This window comes from Myotis yumanensis, unplaced genomic scaffold (assembly GCF_028538775.1).
Source record: "Myotis yumanensis isolate MYYU_CA2020_CCGP unplaced genomic scaffold, mMyoYum1.0.hap1 SCAF_10, whole genome shotgun sequence".
Lineage (NCBI taxonomy): Eukaryota > Metazoa > Chordata > Mammalia > Chiroptera > Vespertilionidae > Myotis > Myotis yumanensis.
In genome coordinates, this window is record NW_027223761.1 from 28,211,971 (window position 1) to 28,238,051 (window position 26,081).

The following is a 26,081-nucleotide window of genomic DNA, read 5'->3' on the forward strand; positions in this document are numbered from 1 at the left end:
ACCAAAATTCCAGGAGCCACAGACTTATAGGATTGGTCTGCTAAACAGTGCCAGCCCAGGACTGGGTACAGAATCAGACAGCATGGCCCTGGGTCAGCACCTTTCCGGTCAACATCAATTCATGAATCAACACTTTCAGGATATGTTTGTTCAGCCAACTATAACCGCATCCCTATATTAACAGCTCACATTTAAACATCTTGCCCAAAGATCCTGTGAGACTGCTAACGGCCCCAATGAAATCAAAACATAATTGTCTGCGAGATAATAGATGAGCTGATCAAGAACCCAGAGGTGGTTTGGCTCAGTAGATAGAGCATTGGCACTCCCAGGCTGCGGAGTGGCAGCAAAGCTCAGGGTGAAGTGGACAGTGTGGACTGGGAAGCCAGGCTGCCAGGACCAGCTCCACCACATCCATGTGAGTGACCTTGGACAAGTGACCTAACTTCTGAACAGTGGGGTTAGTAGTACCAGTATGCATCTCGTGAGGTGGCTCTGGGGCAGAGTGGACCAGGACAGTGTCTGATGTGCAGTTAGGACTCAGGAAGTGTCGGCTCTTCCCTTGCAGCAACAGAGATGCCAAGCAGACCAGGGCGACTGGCTGTGACTGCCTGCCACCAGCGTGGTGAAGGGGAACTGCTCAATGAATATTCCCTGCGTGAAAGAACTGCTCTCTCTCTCTCTGAATCTGCCTCCTAGATTAAGGCTGGGGCTTCAGGGTGGAGTGTCTCAGAGCTGCTGTTTCTTTGTCCTGTTGTCTAGCTCTGGGGGAGTCCAACCTAGGCCGCTTGAGTTTTCTGGGCTTTCCACAACTTCCTTTCTCATTCCGTCCCTCATGGTCTATCAAGCAGACAGTGAGGGGAAGTCACTTTTTCTCTCTGTGCCCAGGGAATGACTGAGTGGAAGGAGTTGGAGGGAGAGGTCCATTAGCATGACTGGCAGTTACCCAGCTGAATCCCATCCAGATCCCACCACACATCAGCTGGGCGAGGGGCCCCTGTCATTTTCACTTTCCAAGGTTTCTGAGGAGGCACTGGCAGGGGGATGACAGAAATGGAAAGGGGCTTTTACCATGCGGCAGCTCCCAGCCTCTACACCTCAATAGAAAATGCAAATACAGCCAGACAAGTGGCTGGTTATTGCCTGCAGGGAAGTTAAAGAGCTGTACACAAAGCACAGCAGGAGGCCAAGAGAAGCATTCATTTCTGGTGAGCATTTGGCTCCCCCGAAACAACCGCACAACGTGGTGTGTGTCCCACCCAACCCCAAAGACAGCCTGGGGGTCAGGATGGCCTGGATGACGCATGAGTCCACTCTCACCCAAGGGCCTCCCTGGGCTGTGTCAGCAAGCCCTGGACGGTGCCGCCAAGCCACAGGCATCCTCTCAGCGCTCTCTGCGACCCCGTGGCCTCCCTCCCTGCCCCTTCCCAGGCAGCGCCCCCCACAGAGTTCTCTACAATGACTGCTGTGCCGTCCAATACAGTAGCCAACACAGCGTGACTACTGAGCACTTGAGATGTGGCTACTGCAACTGAGAAGCTGAAGTTTTCATTTTATTTAATTTTCATTAATTTAGATTTGAATACCTGCAGTGGCTTATGGTTACTGTATTGAGCAGCCCAGCTCTAAGATGATAAAGGAGGCCTTCTTGAACCTCTGGCCCCAGTTCTGACACCTGAATAAGTTGCTGCTTCAAGAAAAAAACCACACTTCCAAGAGATACATTAATTGAAGCGAAGTCTGGCTCCGCTTCCTGGGGTTAAAGACCAGGTGCAGTGCCACCTCCGAGGGATAAATAAATAAGCCCATCCCTCACATCTCCACCACTCCTACTAGTTTACAAAGTTCTCCCCCAGACGTTACCTCACTGGCAATTCATAATACCCCAAGAAACAAGTGGGACATGGCCCAGGGTCATGAAGTTGGTCACAGCCAAGCTGCGACTGGAATCCAGGTCCAAGGCCAGAGCCCAGGCTCTTATTCAATTTTACTGGAGAAAAACAGGGCGGGGTTGGGGGAGGAGGAGCTGCCTCTTTGAAAACAGCAAATTTTCTTAGAAGAATCCAAGCAGCAAAGTGACCCCAATTTTGATTCCACAGCAGCTCATTCTGTTCTCTCCCAGAGCCTGTGTCTACTGAGCTCAAGCTCCTGCTTAAACCAGCAGTGATTGCCATCACCTGCTCTCTCTCCGCAGGCCCGAAACCCAGCGCCCTGACAGCAGCTCAGAGCCTTTCCCTTTCATTCACTCTGTCTGTGGGCACTGAGCACTCCTAGGCTCCAGCGCTCAACATAGAATGTCTCCTGCCTGCTTCTCAACCTGATGAAAGACCCGCATCCACCCAGGCTCAGAGCATCCTCTTCTGGGATGCTTTCTCAGAAACATACACACATGCATTCATACATGCATGTCATGTGCGCGCACACGCACACACATGCACACACACGCACACACACACACCTCCAACCCCCAGCAGAAATATTTGCAATCCTTACAATCCTCTACATTATCTTTTCTCACACTGCATATACTTTGTATAAATACCTCTCTATATGCTACTCAACTGAGTGCTTTTCATTACTTCATTTATTTAACAAATACTGTCCCAATTGCTAGGATATAGTGGTTGAGCACCACAAAGAACCTAAATTCACGGAGCTTATACCTAGCATGGAAGATCAACTTTGAACAAATTCACGTATGAATATAAACTATAATTCCTGATGGTTCCAATTCAGAGCATTGCGTGCTGCCTAGATAACAGTAGCTTCAGTACATACTTGATTTTTTTCCACTTTGAATTTTTACACTTGGACTATTTACCATGGACTGTTTTAAAGCAATACATGGAAATAATATGAATAACAATGTTAGTCATGATTGACACTTACTAAACTTTACATGCCAATCACTCACTAATCTCTCTATAGGACTTCTATTTCTTAATCTTTACAACAGTTCTATGAATTGGATACTAGTGCCTCCCTGTTTTACTGCTGGGAAAATTGAGATTTTTAACAAAGAAGTTAAAGAATTTGTTCACAGTCATAAGTCATAGTCTTTTGAGCATTATCAGATATTATTGCAATCCTCCTCCTTCTAGCCTCATCTAACTGTCTCTCTCCAGAATTTGAAGCTTACTCTGGCCACCGGTTCCAGGGGCTCCAGCTCTCTCCTCCTCTTTCATTCAGCTTCAAACAGCAGCCCAGTACCACATGGGGACCCAATCGAATGATGTCCCCATGTGGTTCAATCTGCACAACAGAATCTCAGCAGCTCATCGCCCAGGGGCTGTGAGCCACGCAAGCCTGGCAGCTCATCACAGTGGGAAAGGACTCACAGAGCATCTGAGCCCCAGGTGCTCCCGTGGAGGTGCAGACCGCCTCGGGGAACAGCAAAGCTAAGCGGTGTGGGTGTCGAGTGCCCCTGCTGGGCCTGCAGCCGAGGACACCAGACAAGCCAGGCCTGGACACACCAATGAACTCACCACTGGCCTTCGGACCTCAGGAGACTTTCATGTGTTTAGAACCACAGAGAAAAACTGTGACCAAAGGAAGTGTTGTGAGGTCTCTGTGTCCTTCCCCTGATTTCAGACAAAACCACCCACAGCAGATCCCACTCTGACTGCTCAGGAGATTTAACACCTCCTCTTCAGTTCCCCACTCTGAACGCAGGAAGGTCCTCCTTAGGTGTGCACGGCACTCCTCACGCAGCCACGCACGGGCTCTTGTCTCTGTGGACACAGGGACACCTGCCCACCGTCACCCTCGTCATGCACATTCAGGGACCCACAGGCAGGCCGCCCTTAGATGGCTGCTCTCCAGGCCGAGGAGCCCACGGCTCAGGCTTCGCCCTGCAGCACTGACTTCCTGTTCCAAGCAGCTTCCACACAGCACTGCTGGACACAAATCAGAGCTGGGGGAATGCGCCCGCCATTGCTTGCCTCGGTTTCCCTTCCCAATGCTGCGGGAACACACCGTGGCAAAGTGGGCCAAGCATTTGGTTTATGGTCAAAGAGGTCTGGGTTCAAATACGGATTCTGCCACGTAACGTCTCTGAGTCTTAGTTTTCTAATCTGAGAACTATGGCTGCTGTGAGGATGAAATGCAGTAAGTAGAGTGATTAAGTGTGTGGGGGACTGCGTACATTTTTGAGAATATAATCGATCAATACACCCTTTTGCCAGAGAAATGCATATGCACATGATTTGCATGAATTTCAGGCTGTCCACAGAGTCAACAAAGCTCATCCATGAACTCCAAGTTGAGATCGTGGAGGTATAACAGGTCCCTCCTAGCCAAGCACGATGACCGTTAGCTATTACTATTCATGAGATAATATTATTAATAACCTTTTACGTGTTCGCTTATCTTCCAACTACACTCTCACCTGCTAGCAGATAGGAGGCGTAACATGGACCTGCCTGTAATTCAGTTCCTGCACAGTGCCTTGCAGTTTCTGAGCCACCAGGCCCTTGGATGGTTTGGTTCCATGAGGAGACCGCATCTAAGGTACCATGGGATTCAGAGAAGCCAGGGGTCCTCCTTGGAAATCCCTTTTCTCCCTACATTTCAGAGCTGCTGCCAATACACTGCAGCTCAAGCCAGAGATGGAACAGCTGCCTTCCTCTTCCCTTGGCCTGGACAACCTCAGTCCTTCCAGCTATCACACGTCCCGTGTGCATCCAATTTCCTCCCCGTCGGCTCAGCTCCACAGACAGTTTGCCTTCCCACCCTCCACAGCAGATGAAGCATAAAGTCAGGAGAAAAGGCAACTCACAGTTCTTCTCTCCCAGTCCCCATTCTCCTGCGAGAGGTGCCCAGCACAGCACAACATCAGATACAAGGGAAGCCTTCAGTAAATGGCAAACACAGAGATGATGATGATGATGATGATGATGATGTGTGTGTGTGTGTGTGTGTGTGTGGTGGATTGATGAAAATGAGCTGAAACTGAACTGGAGATCAGTTCATATCAAGATACCTCAGAACTAACGCTTCAGAAGACATGAATTTTAGTTTCCATTCTGCAACTAAATAAATTGTTTTCCCACTGGGCATCAGTTTCCTCACCCTTAACAGAAAAAATGAGACTAAAAGGGTGATTATGTTTATAAGACACCCTAGATGCACACACTTTGGATTTCAGGCCAGGGAGGGCCCTCGGTGGCCACTTGCACTATCCCCATGGCAATGCAGCCGGCCGCAGCAGCTACCACCAACCACTGCAGACTCACAGTCTGCCTTGCAGGTTGCTCCCAGTTACTCTTGTTGCTGACGTGGATGCTCCAAGAGTTCCTTGCCTCCTTTCACGCCACGCTATCATCTCTTATTCTGGGGCCTCCCCTGATGCCCCTGAGACAGGAGCTGTCACAGGACTCATGTGGCATCCGTCCGGGCAACGCAGAAGTCTGGGAACACATGCTTCACAAAGGGAATCTGGACCCAGAGCCATTGGGAGTCAACAGATACATTCTTCTCTCTTCCTCTGACTGCATGGACTGTTCGGAGATACAGTGACTATAGATGACCTCCAGGAACACATCCTGAGAGACTGGACAACCTTGTCAGGAAAGGTGTGCCCCGATTAGCAATGACCTCCCTCTCTCATATTTTTTCTTCCTCTTTCTCTGCTTCAGCCCCCATTTTCCTGACTCTGGCTTCTTAGACTTGTAGTCTCCAGTAAATTATTAGTGCAGTAAGTGATTATCTTGTATTTACTGCACGCTCACTGTACATCTGAGACTGTGGCTAACTGAAACTACAATTAAAACAATTCTCATTTATTGAGCATTTTCTACAAGCCAGGCAATGGTGTTAAGTGTTTTACATAATTACATCCTTTTTAACAATCTTACAAAAAACATACTAGTGTCTCTATTTCACAGATGAGGAAACTGGGGCATGTGTAAGTTAAGTGCCTTGTCCAAGGTTGCACAGTTACAACGTGGGGAGATGAAATACCCAAAACATTCCTCTTAGATGGGTGATAGTGCTATCCCCTTTGACAGATGAGAAACAGACTGAGAGAGGTCAAGTAACTGAACAAAAGTCACACAGCTACTAAGTGGGAGAGCTGCAACCTGAAGTTCTGGAATACAAAGCTTAATATGTTCCCGCCAAGGATTCTTACATGTTAACCTGTTAAATCTCTGATAAAAGAGATTCTGGCGCTAACTCCAGTTAAATCTCAGTACCAAGGCCAAAGTCCTTCTCTTCACCCCTGTCTAGTCTTCCCACCTGCCTAGTCCCAAGGGGTCAACTTCTGTCCACCAACTCTCTGAACTTTTCTAGAAATATTCAGTCTACTGTGCTAGCTGTAATCATACTCACAAATTTTTCCTGCCCCTCCCCACCCCTCAGCTAATGGAGAATTGTACTCTCTATCTCCTTTGACTCGACGCTTGGCTATATGACTTGCTTTGGTCAAGTAAACTTGAGCAGAAGTAACACATCTCACTTCTCACCCGTAGCTTAAAGAGCTAGTGGCTGCTCCCCCTTTCTTTTTCCCTTTGTTCCAGCACTGGTCAGCCCACTGATAGACTTGGCACTGAGTCTAAAGAGAGAAAAATGTGAATGAGTGAGGTAGCTAGTCTCTGATGGACAAGTGGCATGAGCAAGAAATAAATTCTTGATACTGTAAATCATAAGGATTTGATGGTTGTTTATTGCCACAACACCCAGCCTTCTTGTCAATACATAAGTTGCTATAAGAATTGGGATGCTACCATAATAATACAACAATAAACTAAAAATATTTGGCATCAGCTTATGTCAGGGGACAGAAGGAAACTGTTATTAGATGCTGGGAAGATGTTTATTCACTGGAATAGTTGGCAAAGCTGTCATCTGAAATAAACTGGAAGAGAAAAATATACCTAGTAAGCTTGAAAAACAACAGGTTATATGTGTCTTCTTGTGTTCTGCAATGAATTGCATTCCCCCAAAATTCACATGTTAAAGTGGACATATTTGAAGTTAAAGATCTTTACAAAGCCAACAGGTTAATATGAGGCCTTTAGGGTGAGCCTTATCCAATACAATTGTTGTCCTTGTAAAAAGGGGAAATTAGACATAGAAATGCACATAGAGAGAAAATAATGTAAGAAGACAGAGAGAAAACAGCCATCTATAAATCAAGGCAAGGGGCATGGAACAGGTCCTTCTTTTGCAGACCTCAGGAAAAAAAATAACTCTACCATCACCTTGATTATACACTTCTAGCCTCCGGAACTGTGAGGCAATACATTTCTGTTGCTTTAGTCACTCAGTCTGTGTTACTTTGTTATAGCAACTCTAGCAAACTAATACAAGGGTTGGGCGGGGGGGGGGGGGGGGGGGGGGGGGAGAATTGGCCATCTTGTAGCTTAAAATAAAAGGGAACAGAGTCCAGACATTCCAGAACTTGTAGAGTTGAAAGAGGTAAGTTTTTCTATCTCCAAACAATAAAAAAGGTAAAACTGAGGAATACTTTCAGCAGGCCAATCAAAACTCAGCCTGAGGCAAGGATCAAATCAAGGGTTCGGATGCTCTACCCCTTGTTAAAACATCTGCACAAATTAAGGTCATGCCAGTGCATCCTCTCAGCTGGAAAAAAAAATGGCTCAGGCTCTGGCTCATCCATGAGAAGCTGATAGGTTCCAGGTGATCAAAATTAATTGTGAGGGTGGCTCTTGGTACATTACACTGACCAGAATTAAATCAATGAGAAAATGACTCAGTATTATCCTTGCTTTATAGGCAAGGAGCCATACTATCCTTCCTATATAATAAAAAACTAATATGCAAATCGACCAAATGGGGGAACGCTCAATGCAGGAGCTGCCCCGTGGTGGTCAGTGCACTCCCACAGGGGGCATGCCACTCAGCCAGAAGCCAGGCTCACAGCTGGTGAGCGCAGAGGCAGTGGTGGAAGCCTCTACCACCTCCATGACAGCGCTGAGGATGTCCAACTGCCAGAAGCGGGCCTAAGGATGTCCGACTGTGGGGAGTGGACCAAAGCCATCAGTCAGTCATCCCCCAAGGGCTCCTGGACTGAGAGAGAGCACAGGCCGGACTGGGGGAACACTGCCCCCCCCCCCCCCCCCGGCCCCAGTGCATGAGTTTTGTGCACCAGGCCTCTAGTCTTAGATAAAAGAGACTATGACTTTTCTGGAAACAAAACAACACCAGGGCCCCCCACCTCCTACGGGGAAGAAGTTGATTGACAAGCTTTTCAGCTGCCAAAGAGGATCATGGGAGAGAAGGTGAAACCAAGAGCCATGGGAAACAACAGACTAGAAATCTATATCCAGGGAGCAAAAGAACATGCCCACTCCCTAAAGGCTTTTGTAACAGCTCTCTCATTAAATTGCCAAAGCGTTGTGATTGTGTATCTTCCATTCTCCCCCTTTCTAAAAAGATTTAAGTTATTCTAGCCCTGTTATAACATTGTATAGTGGGTAAATGAGAAGCAGATCACCTGCCTTTTTAGTTCATGGCCACCTGAAACAAGAGGGGACAAAGGAGCATTCATCTGTAAAAACCCAGCCCACAATCCTTGGCCATTCAGTCCACGGCAGTGACTGGATCGGATTTTTATATGGTCTCCCGAGACAGAGGCAGGAGTGTGAGTGTGTTTTGTAAGCTGAAAGGGACTGAACCAAATATTTGTGATGAGAAGGGAAGATGATAATAAACTGTATTAACATTCACAAATATTTGCTGCTGTTCCCTGGGGAAGACCACTTCCTTGCTTGGTCATGGAGGTTGCTTTGAAAAGTAACATGCAGAAGCTTTGGAGGCCAGCGTGGGCTGTGCGTGCTCTCTTTCCCTCTGTCACACCCGGCTATGTTCTGCACAAGGATGCTCGTCAGCCTGTTCATAGGCCCCAGACATCCCTTGAGTGGTTCTCAACCTGTGGGTCACAACCATTGGAAAACACATATAGCATGTCAGATATTTATATTACGATTCATAACAGTAGCAAAATTACAGTTATGAAGTAGCAGCGAAAATAATTTTATGGTGGGGGTCACCACAACATGAGGAACTGTATTAAAGGGGTCGTGGCATTAGGAAGGTTGAGAACCACTGATAGAGAGACACCAGCTCTTGCTGTTATTAGTCACAGTGAAATCCAGCCATACTGAGTGACACAGCCATAAATTTCCTCTGCCTGGAAGGGTCCAAGCCAATATTCCCTCAACCTCAGAAACATTTGGCTCCTCATTCTTCTCCTCGCACTGGGGCTGAATTCCAGAGTCTCAAGTTCTAGACTCTGGATAACTGACCAAGACTACAGATGAACATAGGACTGAGCAGCCCTGGCCAGTGTGGCTCGGTTGGTTGGAGCATTGTCCCATGAACCAGAAGGTCGCAGGTTTGGGTTCGATTTCTGGTCAGGGCACATAACTAGGTTGCAAATTCAATCCACAGTCGGAGTGCATACAGGAGACAACTGATTGATATAACTCTCTTACATCAATGCTTTCTCTCTCTCTCTCTCTCTCTCTCTCTTCTTTCCCTCCATCCCTCTCTAAACTCAAGAGAAATCCAATTTGAAGACTCATAATACATTTTTCCAGGAAATAAAGTTCATAGATTATCTTAATGCGAATGCAGGTTTGACACTATTATACAACAAATAAGACTATGTAACTGATTTCCTGGACCACCATGCGTCAGGCAGTCGTTCCTACTCTGGGAGGGAGGATTGGGTTACATCACAGGAAGTGGAGGCCTTTAGAATAGGCAGGAAACCTCCCCACCAAAGTGGAACTTTAACCAGGCTTCTCCCCAGCTACTTCTCAAGAAGGCACTTACTCTCCCCTGGACCAGATTCTTAACCCTGACTGCCAATTAGTCACCAGTGGAGTTCTTACATGACTATCGAAGTCCAATGTGGGCCCCACATTAGATGCAATGACTCCTAATCTCTTAAAGATTGGTCCTCAGCATCAGAATTTTTAAAGTTTCCTACATGATTCTAATATGAGAGCAGGGCTGGGACCACAACCCCAGGTAGGAAATCCCTTGAGAGCAGGACCATGACTGCCTTCTTCACAGCTGTATCTCTAGCACCTAGTACTGTGCCTAGAACATAGGTGATTCTCCACGAGAAAAAAATGTAAAAGAAAAAATCTATTAAATAAGGAAAAGAAAAAAAATTAAACAAATAAAAAGCACTGAGTACATGAATCCTGGTCCTGAACAGGCCATTCTAACCCCTTGTTTGCTTCCTCCTATATTCTATACATACAACTTCATCTTTTAAAACTATGATATGTTTTCTCTAGAACTGCACTTCCAATAGAGTGTCCATTACGTACATGCAGCTACTTAAATTTAAAATACATAAAATTAAATAAAATTTCAAATTCAGTCTCTCCATTACACAAGCCATAATTCAGGTGCTCAAGTCACCTGTGGCTGGTGGCTACAGTGCTGCAGGGTTGCTATAGAACAGTGATGGCGAACCTTTTGAGCTCGGCGTGTCAGCATTTTGAAAAACCCTAACTTAACTCTGGTGCCGTGTCACATATAGAAATTTTTTGATATTGGCAACCATAGTAAAACAAAGACTTATATTTTTGATATTTATTTTATATATTTAAATGCCATTTAACAAAGAAAAATCAACCAAAAAAATGAGTTCACATGTCACCTCTGACACGCGTGTCATAGGTTCGCCATCACTGCTATAGAACATCCCCATAATCACAGAAGTTCTACGGGACAGTGCTATTCTGAAATAACCAACATCATTTATTTAAATATATTTTATTGATTTTTCACAGAGAGGAAGGGAGAGGGATAGAGAGTTAGAAACATCGATCAGCTGCCTCCTGCACACTCCCTACTGGGGATGTGCCCGCAACCAAGGTACATGCCCTTGACTGGAATCGAACCTGGGACCCTTGAGTCCGCAGGCCGACGCTCTATTCACTGAGCCAAACCGGTTAGGGCCAACATTATTTTTAAAAGCTGCAAGTGGCCTTGGTGATATAAGCCAACCCTCTCCCTTTATAGATAGTAATGAAGTTTAATGGTAATGAACATAAGGACATAAATGTGGGTACAAAAACAACAACTGCATAAGATTTAAAAAAGGGGAGAAGTCAGAGCTTAGCAGTGACATGTAAAAACGACATACAAACAAACCTCTGTGGGATCTTGGTGCACATAAGTTTAATAAGAATTAAGTATGTGATGGGTCTGGACAAATGACCAGGCATTTGAACAGACAAAATAATGTCAGAAATCTGAACCAAGCCAGGTTTCCATCAATAGGCAAATGGATGAATACAGAGTTATGTTTGAACTGTTATGGAGCATTTCAAACTAATAAACTAGATGTATATGTCCTCAGAGGAATAATGGTGAGTGAAATGCTAAGTTTCACAAAGATCCATACTGTATGATGCTATTTATATATTTTGTAAACCATGCAAAGCAATAGCTAATATGCACTGAATGTTCACCGTATTTCCACTAATACACTGGAAATACATTTTATATGAGTCAACTCTCTTAATCCAGAGAACAATCCTATAAGACAGATGATTTATAATGTTTATATCACACATGGGAAAAAGGAGCGGTTAAAGAAATTGCCCAAGGTTACACAGCCAGTAAGAATCCGAGCTGGGATTTGAATCTAGGCAGTCTGGCCCCAAAGGCTGCCCAGTCCGTCACTATACCTATGCCCTCTCTCTTCTACCTCTTCTATATGCACACATATAAACATATGCATGTGGTAATGTATAAGTGCACACACACACACACACACACATTCACATGAACTGAATATTCATCAACTATGTTAGTGATGGCCTTTAGGGAGGTTGGGAGAGGAAAGGATCTGGGAGGGGAAAATAGGGATTTCAACTTATTCTGTACTTTTTTTTAAGGTTCTAAGCAAATAGGATGAAATGTTAACATTTGTTGATTCTCGGGAACAGCCACAGCATTGTTCCTTTTGTAATCCTCTGTGCTTGTCTGTATTTGCCTTTTGCTTTGCAAAGTAATTCCTTGTCAAGCTAAAAAATTCTGACTTTAAAGACCTGAGGCCCAGAGAAGTTAGGTAATATACCCCGAAGTCAACCGTGAAGACCGAGCTAGAACCTGGGTCCCCAGGCCCGCGGCCCCACGCCTGCTTTGTAACCCTGTGCTGCCTTACTTGTTAACAGACTGTGGGCATGAGAGCTGAGCCAGCCTAGCTTATCAGGACATCTTGGCTCCACTTCATGCACTGGCTGCATCCATGAGAAGTTGTATTTAAATAAAACATTTGCATATCAAATCATATTATTCCACTTATTTGCATTATAATTTTAGAGATGTGTCCCCACAGAAAAGAATTTATTCCCAATGTGTTAAAATAAATCCCAATTAAGAATCACAGCATTCATCAAAGAGCATCGCAGTCGATGCCGATCCAACTCTCCCACAATGCTCTCTCAAGAAAACCCCGGTCAGCTGGCCACGGAGACTACATCTCCAATGGATACATATTAAAGTGTAGCCTTGTGTATTAATTCTGATTTTCTGGCCTGCTCCCTCTAGGCAGCCAAACAGATTACCAGGTATTCATCCACAGGTATTCAGCAGGCCCCTCCAGGGGAAAGAATCATAAAATCCTATTAAACGGAATTCACCAGCTGGCAAGACACCATCTGTCCTGGTTGATTTAAAATACCTGCCAAGAGATATTTGGCCAGCTGTCCGTCGGTTACTCTCAGAGAAGCTACATCTCTATCACATTGCCCGTATTTATTCATTCCCACTCTCCTGAGTTAGGAAAACAACCCGGAGGTGGCGTGGGGCAAAGGCAGGCTCTGCAGGTGTAAACTCCTGAGTTCAAACCCGAAGTTTGCCTCCACTGACAGTGTGAGTGAGTGAAACTCCCTGGGTCTCCAATTTCCTCATCGGTACAATGGATAGGAAACCAGTGCATACATAGGCGTGTTAGTGGAAGAATTAAAAGGCAAGTAAGTTTTAAAAGTTGAGCTAATCCTCCTTTTAAAAAAAATCCAGTTTAGACAAGTTATCCATTCTCATTAGGAATTAAGTATAGCGGTAATTACAAGTGTATATACACTCCTTTAGAAAAAACAAAACAGAAAGTTTCCTGAACTTATAGACATAAGTTTTTTTTGAGTTATCTAAACTAGCTTTACACTTATTTGCTTATTGTCTGTTTCACCTTAAGAGCCAGACTTTGCCTGATTTGCTCATTGCTTATATTCCTTGTGCTTGAAAGAGTGCCTAGCACACTGTAGGTGCCCACTAAATATTTATTTAATGGGAAAAACTGTATGCTTTCTGAATAATACTCTTAATAATAATAATAATGATTAGCATTTAAATTTCATTTTTATCACTTACAATCTACAGACAGTCCTCGGGTTATGTCAGACTCGATGTACGTTGTTTCATGGTTACATCACCATCTCCCATTTATTTATTTATTTATTTAATAATTTTTATTTCTTGAAGTATTACAAAGAGTATTACATATGTCTCCTTCCCCCCCCCCCCCCCTTGACATTCCCCTGGCTCCTACCCCCCAGTGTCTTGTATCCATTGGTTATTCTTATATGCATGCATATAAGTCCTTCGGTTGATCTCTTAATCCCCCCCAAACCCTCCCCAGGCTTCCCACTGTAGTTTGACAGTCTGTTCAATATTGCTCTGCCTCTGCATCTACCCCTGTTCATCAGTCTATACTGGTCCCCATTATCTGTCCCAACCTCACTGGAGCAGTCCCAACCTCACCAGGGCCGTTTCAACCTCACCGGGGCTGTCCCGACCTCACCAGGGCCGTATTTATAAAAAAATAAAAAAAAAAGTTCCATCATTTTGATGTATGTACATATGTGTTTTATGTTTTTTATTATTTATTTACCACAAGTAACGGTCAGGAATTGTTATCTTTCTTTTAAGTTTTTTTACTGTTTCACTTCATTACTGCTGTGTATGTGCTCCATGTGAGTGACATGGGTGCTTATGTAGGTGGGTTCGGACTTACGGCAAAAATCACGTTACATGGCACTGTAGGAATGGATCTCTGACATAACCCAAGGACCTACTGTATATATATAAAAGCCTAAGCAACTGAATGACCAAACAACCAAATGACCAGTCGCTATGACACACATTGACCACCATGGGACAGAAGCTCAATGCACAGAACTGGGCTTCCTCCTGTCTGGATTGGGCCTGCAGGGATCGGGCTCCCCCCTGTCTGGATTGGGCCTGTGGGGATCGGGCCAAAACTAGCTATCCAACATCCCCCGAGGGGTCCCAGATTTCGAGAGGGCACAGGCCAGGCCGAGGGACCCCACCAGTGCACAAATCTGTGCACTGGGCCTCTAGTCTAATATATGCCTAAGTGACCATTCAACTCTTCAACCATTTGACCGGTAGCTATGATGCGCACTGACCACCAGGGGGCAGATGCTCAATGCACAGGAATGAAAACATGGAACAGACTGATGAATCTCAGAGGGAAGTGGGGAGGAAGGAGGAAGAGAAGAGATTAACCAAAGATCTTATATGCATACTAGAGGCCCTGGCCTGTAGGGTTCAGGCTGAATCTGTGCAGTGGGCCTCCAACATCCCCCGAGGGGTCTTGAATTGTGAGAGGGCACAGGCCAGGCTGAGGGACCCCACTGGTGCACTAATCTGTTCACCAGGCTGCTAGTAAATTTATATTTTCAAAATTAATCCTTAAAAATGTCTGTATCACAGACATTACATTATTACCCAATATAAGGGGTAATAATGTTTGAAGAGGAAACAAAGTCTAAGAAGTAAAGTGATTTGCCAGTGATCAATTTGTTAGTATGGAATTGGCTCATATACCTAACAGTTTCTAAAAGAATGCTTATTTTTTTATATTCTCTGCTGTCTCTCTCCATCTCTGCTTTCTTTACTGCGCTATTTGATGGAGAAGGAGAACGACTGAGAAAATAGACTCAGTGCAGATGTTAGAAGTGCTCAGATTTGGGAAATAAATACAGAGTTTATTTGCTCTATGATATACACTTAGTCACATAACCACTTAATGATTTTCCAAAACATGCCAGCGCAGGTGTTAATTTGCCCAAGAGAGGGACTTGAAAGCCCACTTCACTCTGGCAGCCTGCTCGAGTTTTATTTTGGCAAGAGCAAAAATACCTATATTTGGGAGATGCTGGTATGTGAATTGAATCACCCCACTAATTGATTAAATGCAAAGTTGCACTAAATCACTCCACTCAAAGTGAGGTTGACTCATAAATGCTCCCAGAGGTAATTAGCAACGAAGCGCATCCAATCAACAGGAAAAACAATTCAGACTTGAGCAACGGTGGGTGGCAGGAAATCTGGAAGATCAGCATTAAAGGAACCCTTTGGGTAGCTCCATCTTACTCAAATTTCCAAGCATTAAGAGCGATAGCTCAAGCTTCAAACATCGTTTTGTGAAAATGATTACACATGGGTAGTGCTCCTGTGCAACAGAAACCACATATTTAATTCCCATTCATCTTTCAAGGCCTCGTTCAGGTGCCTCCTCCCTCAAGGAGCCTTCCCAGGGTTATCCAGAGAGAAGAAATTACATACTCGGGACTTTACCCATACCCCACTGCAAGCCAGTTCTATTCTCCTCCACATTAGAGTGTCTGAGGGCATGCAGTGTCTGCCCTTCTAGACCCGAACCTCACTGAGGTCAAGATCTTCACCTTATTCACCTGTGTCTTACACAATATCTAGCTTAAAAGCCTAGCATGCCAACAGGTGCTAAAAATCTCAATATTCTCCTGGAAGTATCCCACATTAGCCTTTGTTCTATCTTGTCACATAAAACAAGTTACTTGAAAGATACTATCTACTTTTTTTCTCTTTAGAAAATCCTAAAATAGAACTCCTGAAAGGTAGCACTTTCTTGAAGGGAAATAATCAACACAAAGGATTTGCACTCGTGCATATCCTAATTCGCTTTTAGAAATGAAACACCAATAGACAGACACAGCCTCCCAACTACATGACAGTAAGGCACTGTTAGTCAAGAAGTACTGCTCCAAACACTCAGATCTTCTGGGTCCCAGTCAAGGCAAAGCAGAAGTATTCCAAAATGATTTTTAAAACTCTAATGCTGGGTTGGGGGAGGAATGGAGAAAAAAATCTCATGGACATGAACAACAGTATGGTGATTGTGAGGGAGGAGGAGAGGGGAGGAGGGTATTGTGAGGATAAATGGTGATGGATGGAGATTTGACTTGGGGTGTTAAACAATACAGTTACATATGATTTAAAAAACTCTAATGCTGGTATTTAGGATGTTTTTTAGCTTACAGAAGATGGATACCAGACTTAAACACAGCCATTCATTCTCCCTACCCCTGCCCCCAATCCCTAATACAACATAATTTGTTTCAGGCAAGAAAAAAATAAAAATCTTATTTAATTTTGTGCACTATACAAGGACAACAATAACAAAGACAACCTTAAAATGCTGGCTACCCCAAAGTAAATCCTATCAAACTTTGGAGTTTGGGTTAGAGGAGTATTTCCAGTTAAGTGAGCTTTCTACTTAAATTTATCAATATTATTAATAGGCTACTATTGAAACAAAGGGTTTCACTCTCTTAATATATGTCAGCTTTGAGCTGGACTTAGATGGTGAAATATGAGAAGAAATAAAAATTAATGAAGGAAAGAATAATAAATTTGTTTGTTACACTTTATACTTTTCAAAGTGCTTTCTCATTCACTGTCATTTACTTATTGCAATCAGTCAGTATATTCTTCCCACTTCCGGATGAGAAAACTGATGCTTGAAGACATTAAGAGACATGTCCACTGGCAACCCTAAGTACTCCCTCAACGTATTTTCATTTACCCATTGATAAAAGGCAGCAATAATAGTACTTATCTTATATGGCTGTAGTGAGGATGAAATAAAGTAATACATATAAAGGACTGAGCCCCAATCTTCTGCCCACTCTCCAATCTTCTGCATTCCCCACTATTTCAATCTATCTCTGCAGGTTAAAATCTGACATTCATTACTAACACACTAGACCAGTGATGGCGAACCTTTTGAGCTCGGCGTGTCAGCATTTTGAAAAACCCTAACTTAACTCTGGTGCCGTGTCACATATAGAAATTTTTTTATATTTGCAACCACAGTACAACAAAGACTTATATTTTTGATATTTATTTTATATATTTAAATGCCATTTAACAAAGAAAAATCAACCCAAAAAATGAGTTCACATGTCACCTCTGACACGCGTGTCATAGGTTCACCATCACTGCACTAGACAGTTGATACCCCTAAGAGAAGTAGGCCAAAGTTATACCCTATAACTTAAAAATGTATGGACTCACATTCAATGAGTTAGGGTTGGGATTAGTACTGTTGTAACACTTCATATGTATTAATTTATTTCACCCTCACTATAACCATATACAGTAGTACTATTACCACCCCATTATCAATGAGTTAATGGTGGTAAAGAGCTTAGGTAGCTTGCTAGTTGTTATGATATATTAACATTGAAAGACAGGATTGTGTAGCCTTCCCATATTAACTGAGTAGTGGTAAAACAATACAATCTGTGAGCCTCTCTGGACCTGTGCTGTCCAATATGGTAACCCCTAGCCACATATGTCAATTGAGCACTTGAAATATGACTTGTGTGGCTGAGGAAATAAATTTGAATTTGAATTAATTTGAATTTAAATGTAAGATGCATATTCAATGAGACAGCAGTTTTCAAGACACTGGATATGAGTCAATGAAGGGCAGTGATCTCTGAGAGACGGAAAACAAAAGAGTTGAGCCTTACAATTACCCAAGCTTACTGCTCTGATAGAGTTCCCAGACTGTGGAATGGGGAGAAGGAACTGAGGTAGAGCCCAGTAATCTCCCTGAATTGAAGTGAGGAAGCTGAGAATCTGGGGAGACCAAGGCACCAAGATTTCACAGGACAGGATTCATAAGAGGAGACCCCAGCACAGAGAAGAAAAATATGGATCTTTCCGACAATCAGTATTCAGTGGAGTACTGATAAGTGCATGCGTGTGAGAAAATGTCTCAAGAACAAAGAACCACCATCCAAAAGGTAACAGTGCCCAGTAGATATTCAGGACTGAGAACAGTACCTATTCCCACCAGTTAAACTTGAAATCTCATGATTTTGAAGGATTATAGAAGGATGGAAAATAATTGGCTCTATTCTAGCTATTGGCATAGCATTGCCCTTGGTCATCTAAGAAATATTGAAAGTATGATCCAAAAAGATCAAATTGTTTTCCAGTAACTTAACTGTGTTCTAGAGCAAAAGTCAATAATATCTATAAGAATACAAAAATATCCAGCACCAATACACAGAGAGAAAGAAGGAGAATTTTTTAAATGACCCAAGTATCATTGAGCTGTGGAACAACTTCAAGCAGCCTAAGATATATGTAATTGGAGTTCCTAAAGAAGAAGGGGGGGGCAAAAAAATTTGAAGATATAATGGCCAATTTGTTTTCTAAATTTGATGAGGCTCAATAGATCACACACACAAGGAATATGATGAAAACCCACACCAAAATACATTATAATCAAATTGTTTAAATCAATGAAAAAGAGAAAGTCTTAAAAGCAGAGGGAAAAGTTGCATTACCTACAGAGGAACAAAGATAGGATGACAACAAATTTCTCTTCAGAAACAACACAAATGAGAAGACACTGGATCAACCTCTTCAAAGAATTGGGGAGGAAACTGACAACCCAGTATTCTATACCCAGCAAAAATATATTTCAAAAATGAAAACAAAATAGACTTTCTTAGACATACAAAATCTGAAAGAATTTGTCACCAGTAGACTTGCACTCTAGTAAATGTTAAAGGAAGTCCTTCAGGCCGAATGAAAATGATACCAGATGAAAATGTGAATTAACATAATGGACTAAAGAACACAGAAAATGATAACTACATGAGCAAATATGTGACTGATTTGTTATTAGCTATAGCTGTTCAAATGATAATTGAGTTATTACATAAAAATAACAACAATGTATGTAGTATGGGGTTTGTAACCTAAGTAAAAATAAAGTGTATAGCAATAATAGAACAGTGGTCAGGAAGAGAGAAGTAAACTATTAAAATGTTCTTATAATACAGATAAAGTTGTATACTATCACTTTAAGGTAGACAGTGTTAAGCAACTACTAAAATAATGAAACAGAAAGTTATATATAGCCCACCCAATGTGGCTCAGTGGTTCAGCATTGACCTATGAATCAGGAGTTCACAGTTGGATTCCCAGTCAGGTACATGCCTGGGTTTCGGGCTCGATCCCCAGTAGGGCGCATGCAGGAGGCAGCCAATCAATGAGTCTCTCTCATCATTGAGGTTTCTTTCTCTCTCTCCCTCTCCCTTCCTCTCTGAAATTAAGAAAAAAAATAAAAAGATATATATTTTAAAAATTATTAATTTGTATACTTCAAATATGAACAACATATTATAAATCAATTATACCTCAATAAAGCTATTTAATCTTTAAAATCTGATAATTAAGTATGTATGCAATAACGTGGCAAATAAACTTTTCAAGTTTGAATTTTATTAAATCTAATATAGTGCAATTATTTCAGGTGAAAATTTTGCTTCCAAATTAACATACATTGTAAACATAATATATAAACTAGATGTTCAAGACTTTGTAAAAAATTGTAAAATATATATTAATAATTTTTGTGGCCATATTTGGAAATGATAATATGTTTTACATACTGTGTTAAATAAAATTAATTATATAGGCCCACCCAGATAATTTAATTTAATTTAATTTCACCTGTTTATTTTTACTTATTTAACATAGTTACTAGAACCCACAATGGGTTCTTAAACTGGACCGGAGGGCCGGAACAAAAGCATGGATGGAGTGTTTGTGTGAACTAATATAAATTCAAAGTAAACATCATTACATAAAAGGGTACGGTCTTTTTTTTTTTTAGTTTTATTCATTTCAAACGGGCGGATCCGGCCGCTGGCCGTAGTTTGCCCACGGCTGGGTTAGACAGCTGTAGGCAGGAGCCAAGGAGTGTGGCAGCCTCAGGACGCTGGAAAAGGCAATCAACTGATTATACTGTGGAGGCTCCAGAAGGGACGCAGCTCAGCCAACACCTCGATTTTACCCCCTACAGCCCATTTTAGACTTCTGACGCCCAGAACTGTAAGATAATAAGTATATTTTGTTTTAAGCCACTAATTTGTGGTCATTTGTTATAGCAACAATAGGAAACTAATACAGATTTTGGTATCTGGAAGTGGCTCTGTGGAGTAATACGAGACTGAAACATTTCTGAAGACCACGGTAGAAAAGCCTAACTGCCTTGAACATACTGTTAGTAGAAATCTGGGTGATAAGTGAGGACTCAGAATGAAGTACAGAGCGTGGCCTAAAAAAAGAACCTCTCTATTTTCTTAGAGAACATCTAAATCATTGTCTACAGGCTGTTAGAAATATGAACATTAAACATGATGCTTATAAAAATAACACTGCCTGCGAGGGCTAAAAAGGAAATGAAGAACACATCCCTGGAATTGGAAACTGGAAGACACGGGATACTGGTTACATAGCGGCAAAAAACTTAGCCAAATTGTGTCCTGTTTTTATAAGGGAAGCAAAACTTATAAAAGATGAATTTGGACATTTGCCAGAGGGACTTCCAAGCAGGTGCCGTGTGGGTTCGCCTGGCTGTTATAATGAGTTGAGACTTTTGGAGACATTAGGAGGCACCAGACATGAATTTAGGGGGACCAGAGGGCAGACTTTGTGATAAGCAAAATAATGATGCCCCAAAGACGTCCACATCCTCACACTGTGTTTCCTGCCGTGGACCAATTCCAGCATGCCGTAATTTCAAGAGTTTCATCAAAAGGCTGATGAAACTTGGGGACTCAACAGGGTTGAGTCACACCTGTAGTCACCTGTTGGGAATGGCTAAAGGCATATCCCCAAACCTGAATAGTAAACCTGAATAGTAAACTGATTGTGGCTGCCAGACAGCTAAAAGGCATCTTAATCTACATGTTATTGCCTCCTACTGGCCAAACACCTGAACAGCCGTAGGCTATTGGACTCTGTACCCTTTGAAACCTTACCCTTTGAAGTGTATTATCTCCACCTTGCCTTAGGACAAATTGTGTTAATAAAAGCAAGGGTCCTAGACAAGGAGGGAGTCTTCAGTTCCTTTAGCTGAAGGTCCTCTGACCCCCAATGCCTTTCAAAATTATATCTCGTCTCCGGACTCTTTATTAGTCTCTGGATTCCTATGTCATCTACGCGCAGCACCTTTTCCAGATTGCTGAACCCTTCTTGATGCTGGGACATGAACCCCGGCAGTTTCCTTACATAGCCAAAAGGGACTTCGGCCTATGTGATTAAATTACCTTGAGCTGGAGAGATTATCCTGGTTTACCGTAACCAGGTAGGCACAATGTAATCACAACGGTCCTTACGAGGACCTCAGTCAAATTCCCATAAGGAAGTTACTTTTCCCACCAAAGCAGCTGAGATCCCATCCCTGTGGCTGGAGCCTGGTAGGTATCCCAGAGGCAGTTTCCAAAGCAGAGAACACAGCAATTAGAGAGCAGAGTTCTAGCCCACGACGCCCACACTTGTGGGATAAATAAATGAGTGAATAGTGAGGACAGCAGGCAAATATCCTCTTATAGAGCTCACTGGACAGAAGACATTTCTTCTTCATTTCGTAGTTAACTGCATTATGATAAGAAGTTTTAATTCAACTCAAAATGTCTATGTGCCATGCTGAATACAGGCCCTGGAGCTGAAGGGAGTACTGGAGAGGCACGACCTCTTCCCTCACAAAGCTCACAGACAGGCCCGGCTCCCACAGCAACCCTGTGGACCAAGTGTCAGCAACTGCCCTGGCGAAGAATGTCAAGGTCTCGAAACAACACCTGCGCAGATCCACAGCGAAGAGGAAAGGACTCGTCTGTATTCTCTTCACCACACCCAGCGTACCTCCCTCAATTCCTCAGTGAGACTAAGTGGAAATGAATATACCTGTCATCTTCTCTTTTTTAAATTTTTTTCTTTATTGATTAAGGTATTACATATGTGTCCTTATCACCCCATTGCTGCCCCACCTCCCACTCATGCCCTCACCACACCACCACCCCGTGTCTGTGTCCATTGGTTAGGCTTATATGCATGCATACAAGTCCTTTGGTTGATCTCTCCTCCTTACCCCCACCCTCCCCTACCTTCCCTCTGAGGGTTTGACGGTCTGATCGATGCTTCTATGTCTCTGGATCTTTTTTTGTTCATCAGTTTATGTTGTTCATTATATTCCATAAATGAGTGAGATCATGCGATATTTATCTTTCTCTGACTGGCTTATTTCACTTAGCATAATGCTCTCCAGGTCCATCCATGCTGTTGCAAATGGTAAGAATTCCTTTTTTTTTTTTTTTTTACCTCAGCATAGTATTCCATTGTGTAGATGTACCACAGTTTTTTATTCCACTCATCTGCTGATGGGCACTTAGACTGTTTCCAAATCTTTCTAGGAATATATACCAAGAAACTAGAAACACCAATCAGAAAGGATATATGCACCTATCATCTTCTTATGTGTCATCACGTAATAACTGAATGCTTAAGCTATCTGCACAGTAAATATGTAAATCTCACCCTATCATGCCGGTTCAGTCACTCTAAAACAATCCTTTTGTTATCTTCACAAAAGGCTCAGAAAACATAAAAACACCCTGGCAGGCATTTCCACAGAGGAATATCCAGGCTGGCCGGCCACCACCTATGATCGGGTCACTCCCTGCTCCAGCCTCCACAAAGCCCCGCCCCCACCACCACCCACCCCTCACCCCACCCCCACCCCCCCACGCCTGGCTCTGAGAGTAAAGTACAAAACCACTAACCTGGCTCCAGGCTGGAGTAATATTTATAACAGTCGATAACAAAAACATCCCGCCCGCCTATCAGAATGGACACTGTGCCTATCAATCATCAGTCCCCCACACCCATGGCTATCAGCTAAATACCAGTTCTGCCCACAGGGCCCAGTGCGACCCCAGCTCCTGCCTACCTCTCCAGCCACTCACCACCCTCAGCCATGCTACTCGGCTTTCTGCCTTGAGACCTTCACACATACCACTTCCTCTCCCCCAGTGCTCTGAGCCCCACCCCTTCCTACATCAGGTTTTCTATTCATTTTTCAAGAGACATAGCACTTTTTGAGGATACCTTTCCCTGACCACTACCCTCTCCCCACGCCAGTTAAACCAAGTCTGACTGCCACTCTCATTTGACAGTCTCTATGTACCTTCATTGTTAAGTACAAACCACTGGAATTCAAGAATCCCTGTGTAATGACTGTTTTCCTCACTCTGTTTAGAGCAGGGGCTGTACCTCGCTTATGACTCTTGCTGGTAACCCTATTAGCATGTAGCCTGGTTCGCAGTAGGAGTCCTGTAATAATAGCGAGTACTTACTGAGGGGTTCCTACGTGCCAGCACTGTTTTAACCACTTCGCTTGATTCGCTTCTTGCAACAGCCTCACGATTCTTTCAGATGAGGACACAAGCAGAGTCAGGCTAAGTAATTGCCCAAAGCCCAAAATCTCCAAGCCTATAAGTGGAAGGCTAGGAATCTGATCCCAGGCAGTCAAGCTCTGGAGACCATGCATGTAAGAAGCACATGATACTGACTTTGAATGCTTGTGGGATGATTTAGTGAACTGCAGTCAAATGTAGTGGGCATAACCAACTACACAGCACCCCCAAGAGAACGGAGCCATAAAACACCCTCCGTGCTCATGATCTGTCCATTTGATGAGAGATGCGGGAATAGGTGTAGTTGTAGGTAAATATGCAGATAATAAAGAACAATATGGCCGGCAATGGCTTTCAAGGACTTTGCAGATTCATTCCACTTTACATCCTCACCAAAATCCCCAGAGAGCCCAGCTGCTGTGGCTCAGTAGTTAAGCGTCACCCCATGAACCAGGTCAAGGTCACATGCCTGGGTTGCGGGCTCGATCCCCAGTGAGGGGCATGCAAGAGGCAACTGATCAATGATTCTCTCTCATCATTGATGTTTCTATCTCTCTTTTCTTCTCCCTTCCTCTCTCTGAAATCAATAAAAACATTTTTTTAAATCCCCAGAGAAATTTTTCACTGCAAACCAACTATTTCACCACCATGTCCTGTAGTGCCCCCTCGCACCATCAGAACACCCCTGGGATATCTGAACACCCTCAGAATTTCTGAGCATTCCTTATGACAATAACACAAGAGACACAGCAGAGGTGATCTTCCAACAAATACACACCAGGTGAGCACCCCCCAGGCGGCCCTCTTCCCCACGCTCTGCCCTGTGCCAAGGAAGAAGCGCCTTTACCTTGAAATAAAAATGCTTTGCTGGCATTGTGCAGTCCAGACACCTGCGTGACACCCAGGGTAGTGTTCATGAGGTCAAGTTCGGTGATAATATCCATCTGAAGGTCGGGATCCATCCCAGAGCCCAGCACTGAAAAGGAAACAAAGAGCTGTCTTGACTTGAAATGCAGACGGCTGGCAGAAACGTGGAACAGAAATCAGAGAAGCCAGGAGTGGCCGGGAATACGAGGAAGCCAGTGATGGTGCTTGGGGTGCTCTCTAGCTGGGCAGAAAAGAAGGCACCTCTGCTCCATTATCCCCCTGACATTATAGGTTCTTGGTCCCTTTTCCCACCCAAACCCCCATTTGTTAAAGACTGATAATCCCTTGTCCTAAACCCTAAGGGCCTAATATAGTTCAGATTCACAATGTAGCATACATTAGAAAGGTAATATAATGCCACATGTTATGTAACATCTTCAGCAAAACCTGAATCAGTACCCCATAATCAAAAACAGTATTTCTGGAGCAAAAAGTGTGACATTTTCCTCTAATTGGCTAAATAAAAACTATAAATAGCCTCATATCCATTGAGGTCAAGTTTCACCACCAAATGAGCACAGCTCAGGGTAGGTTTTGCTGTCAGGTGAGTTATGGAGAAACACTGGGTTTCTTTTGTTCTTAATATATTTTTATTGATTTCAGAGAGGAAGGGAGAGGGAGAGAGAGATAGAAACATCAATGATGAGAGGGAATCATTGATTGGCTGTCTTCTGCACGTCCCCTACTGGGGATCAAGCCCACAACCCGGGCATGTGCCCTTGACTGATTAGAACCCAGGACCCTTCAGTCCGCAGGTCGATGCTCTATCCACTGAGCAAACCGGCTAGGGTGAAACTTTGGGTTTCTGAGCTTTTTTAGATCTAGGGTCTGTGGATACAGAATTGCAGCCCTAAGAATCGTGGCATCAGAGACAGATACAGCAGCAAAATCTGACCCCCTGTCACCAGTGAAGACCTCAGCAGAGCGAGCCCTATTCATCAGGCTCAACCACCTGTGTAAAGAGGAGGGCAATGGAGAGAGATCCTGTCCCTGGTGGAGAAGGGGGGCAGAGGGACTGGCCAAAAAGGAGGATCCCTGGGACAACAAATAAACAATTCCATCCAGGGGGCTCCTGACTAGAAAGTTAGACACTGACTACTGTTGGAGAACTTTAATGCACAGAAACATGGCCCTGAGCCCCCTATTGCCCCAGCTAAGAAATGGCAAATCTCTAAGGCTTTCTCAGAGCCACCCCTACCATCACCCTCCTCCCCTGGGGGAGGGCAGTTCTGCAGAATGATACACGCATGGCTGCCAAGTGACTCCCAATTATATACATTAATAAGGCCACATTAATACATTAATAAAGTCACTCGAAGGGACTGTGTTTAAGGCATTCATAAAGGCTGTGTCTGTCTACATTTAGCATCTCAATAGTGCGATTCTGCTTTCACAGTTGGGAATGTTTTAATCAGCAGCAGCTGTCAACTTTTGTCTTAATGGTAATGCAGTCGCTGAGGCAAGATTTGGAGAGCCTGAGCCCCATGTGTCCCAGAGAGACTGAGTGGATGTTCATGGGGACATCATGAGCTATTACAGCCTCGTCTGTCCTCCCTCCCTCAGCCCGTGGCCCACAGATCTGGGGAGGAAATC

General features: G+C 43.6%; 1 protein-coding gene across 2 annotated transcripts in view; it reads right to left on the reverse strand.

Moving 5' to 3' along the window:
• Positions 1–26,081, reverse strand: part of NELL1 (neural EGFL like 1) — a 683,273-nt gene that overhangs the window by 649,799 nt on the left and 7,393 nt on the right. For both annotated transcript variants that reach the window (XM_070428154.1, XM_070428155.1), the window contains exon 2: positions 24,409–24,537. In XM_070428154.1, coding sequence (XP_070284255.1) covers positions 24,409–24,537 — 129 coding nt within the window. The remainder of the gene's footprint in view (positions 1–24,408; positions 24,538–26,081) is intronic.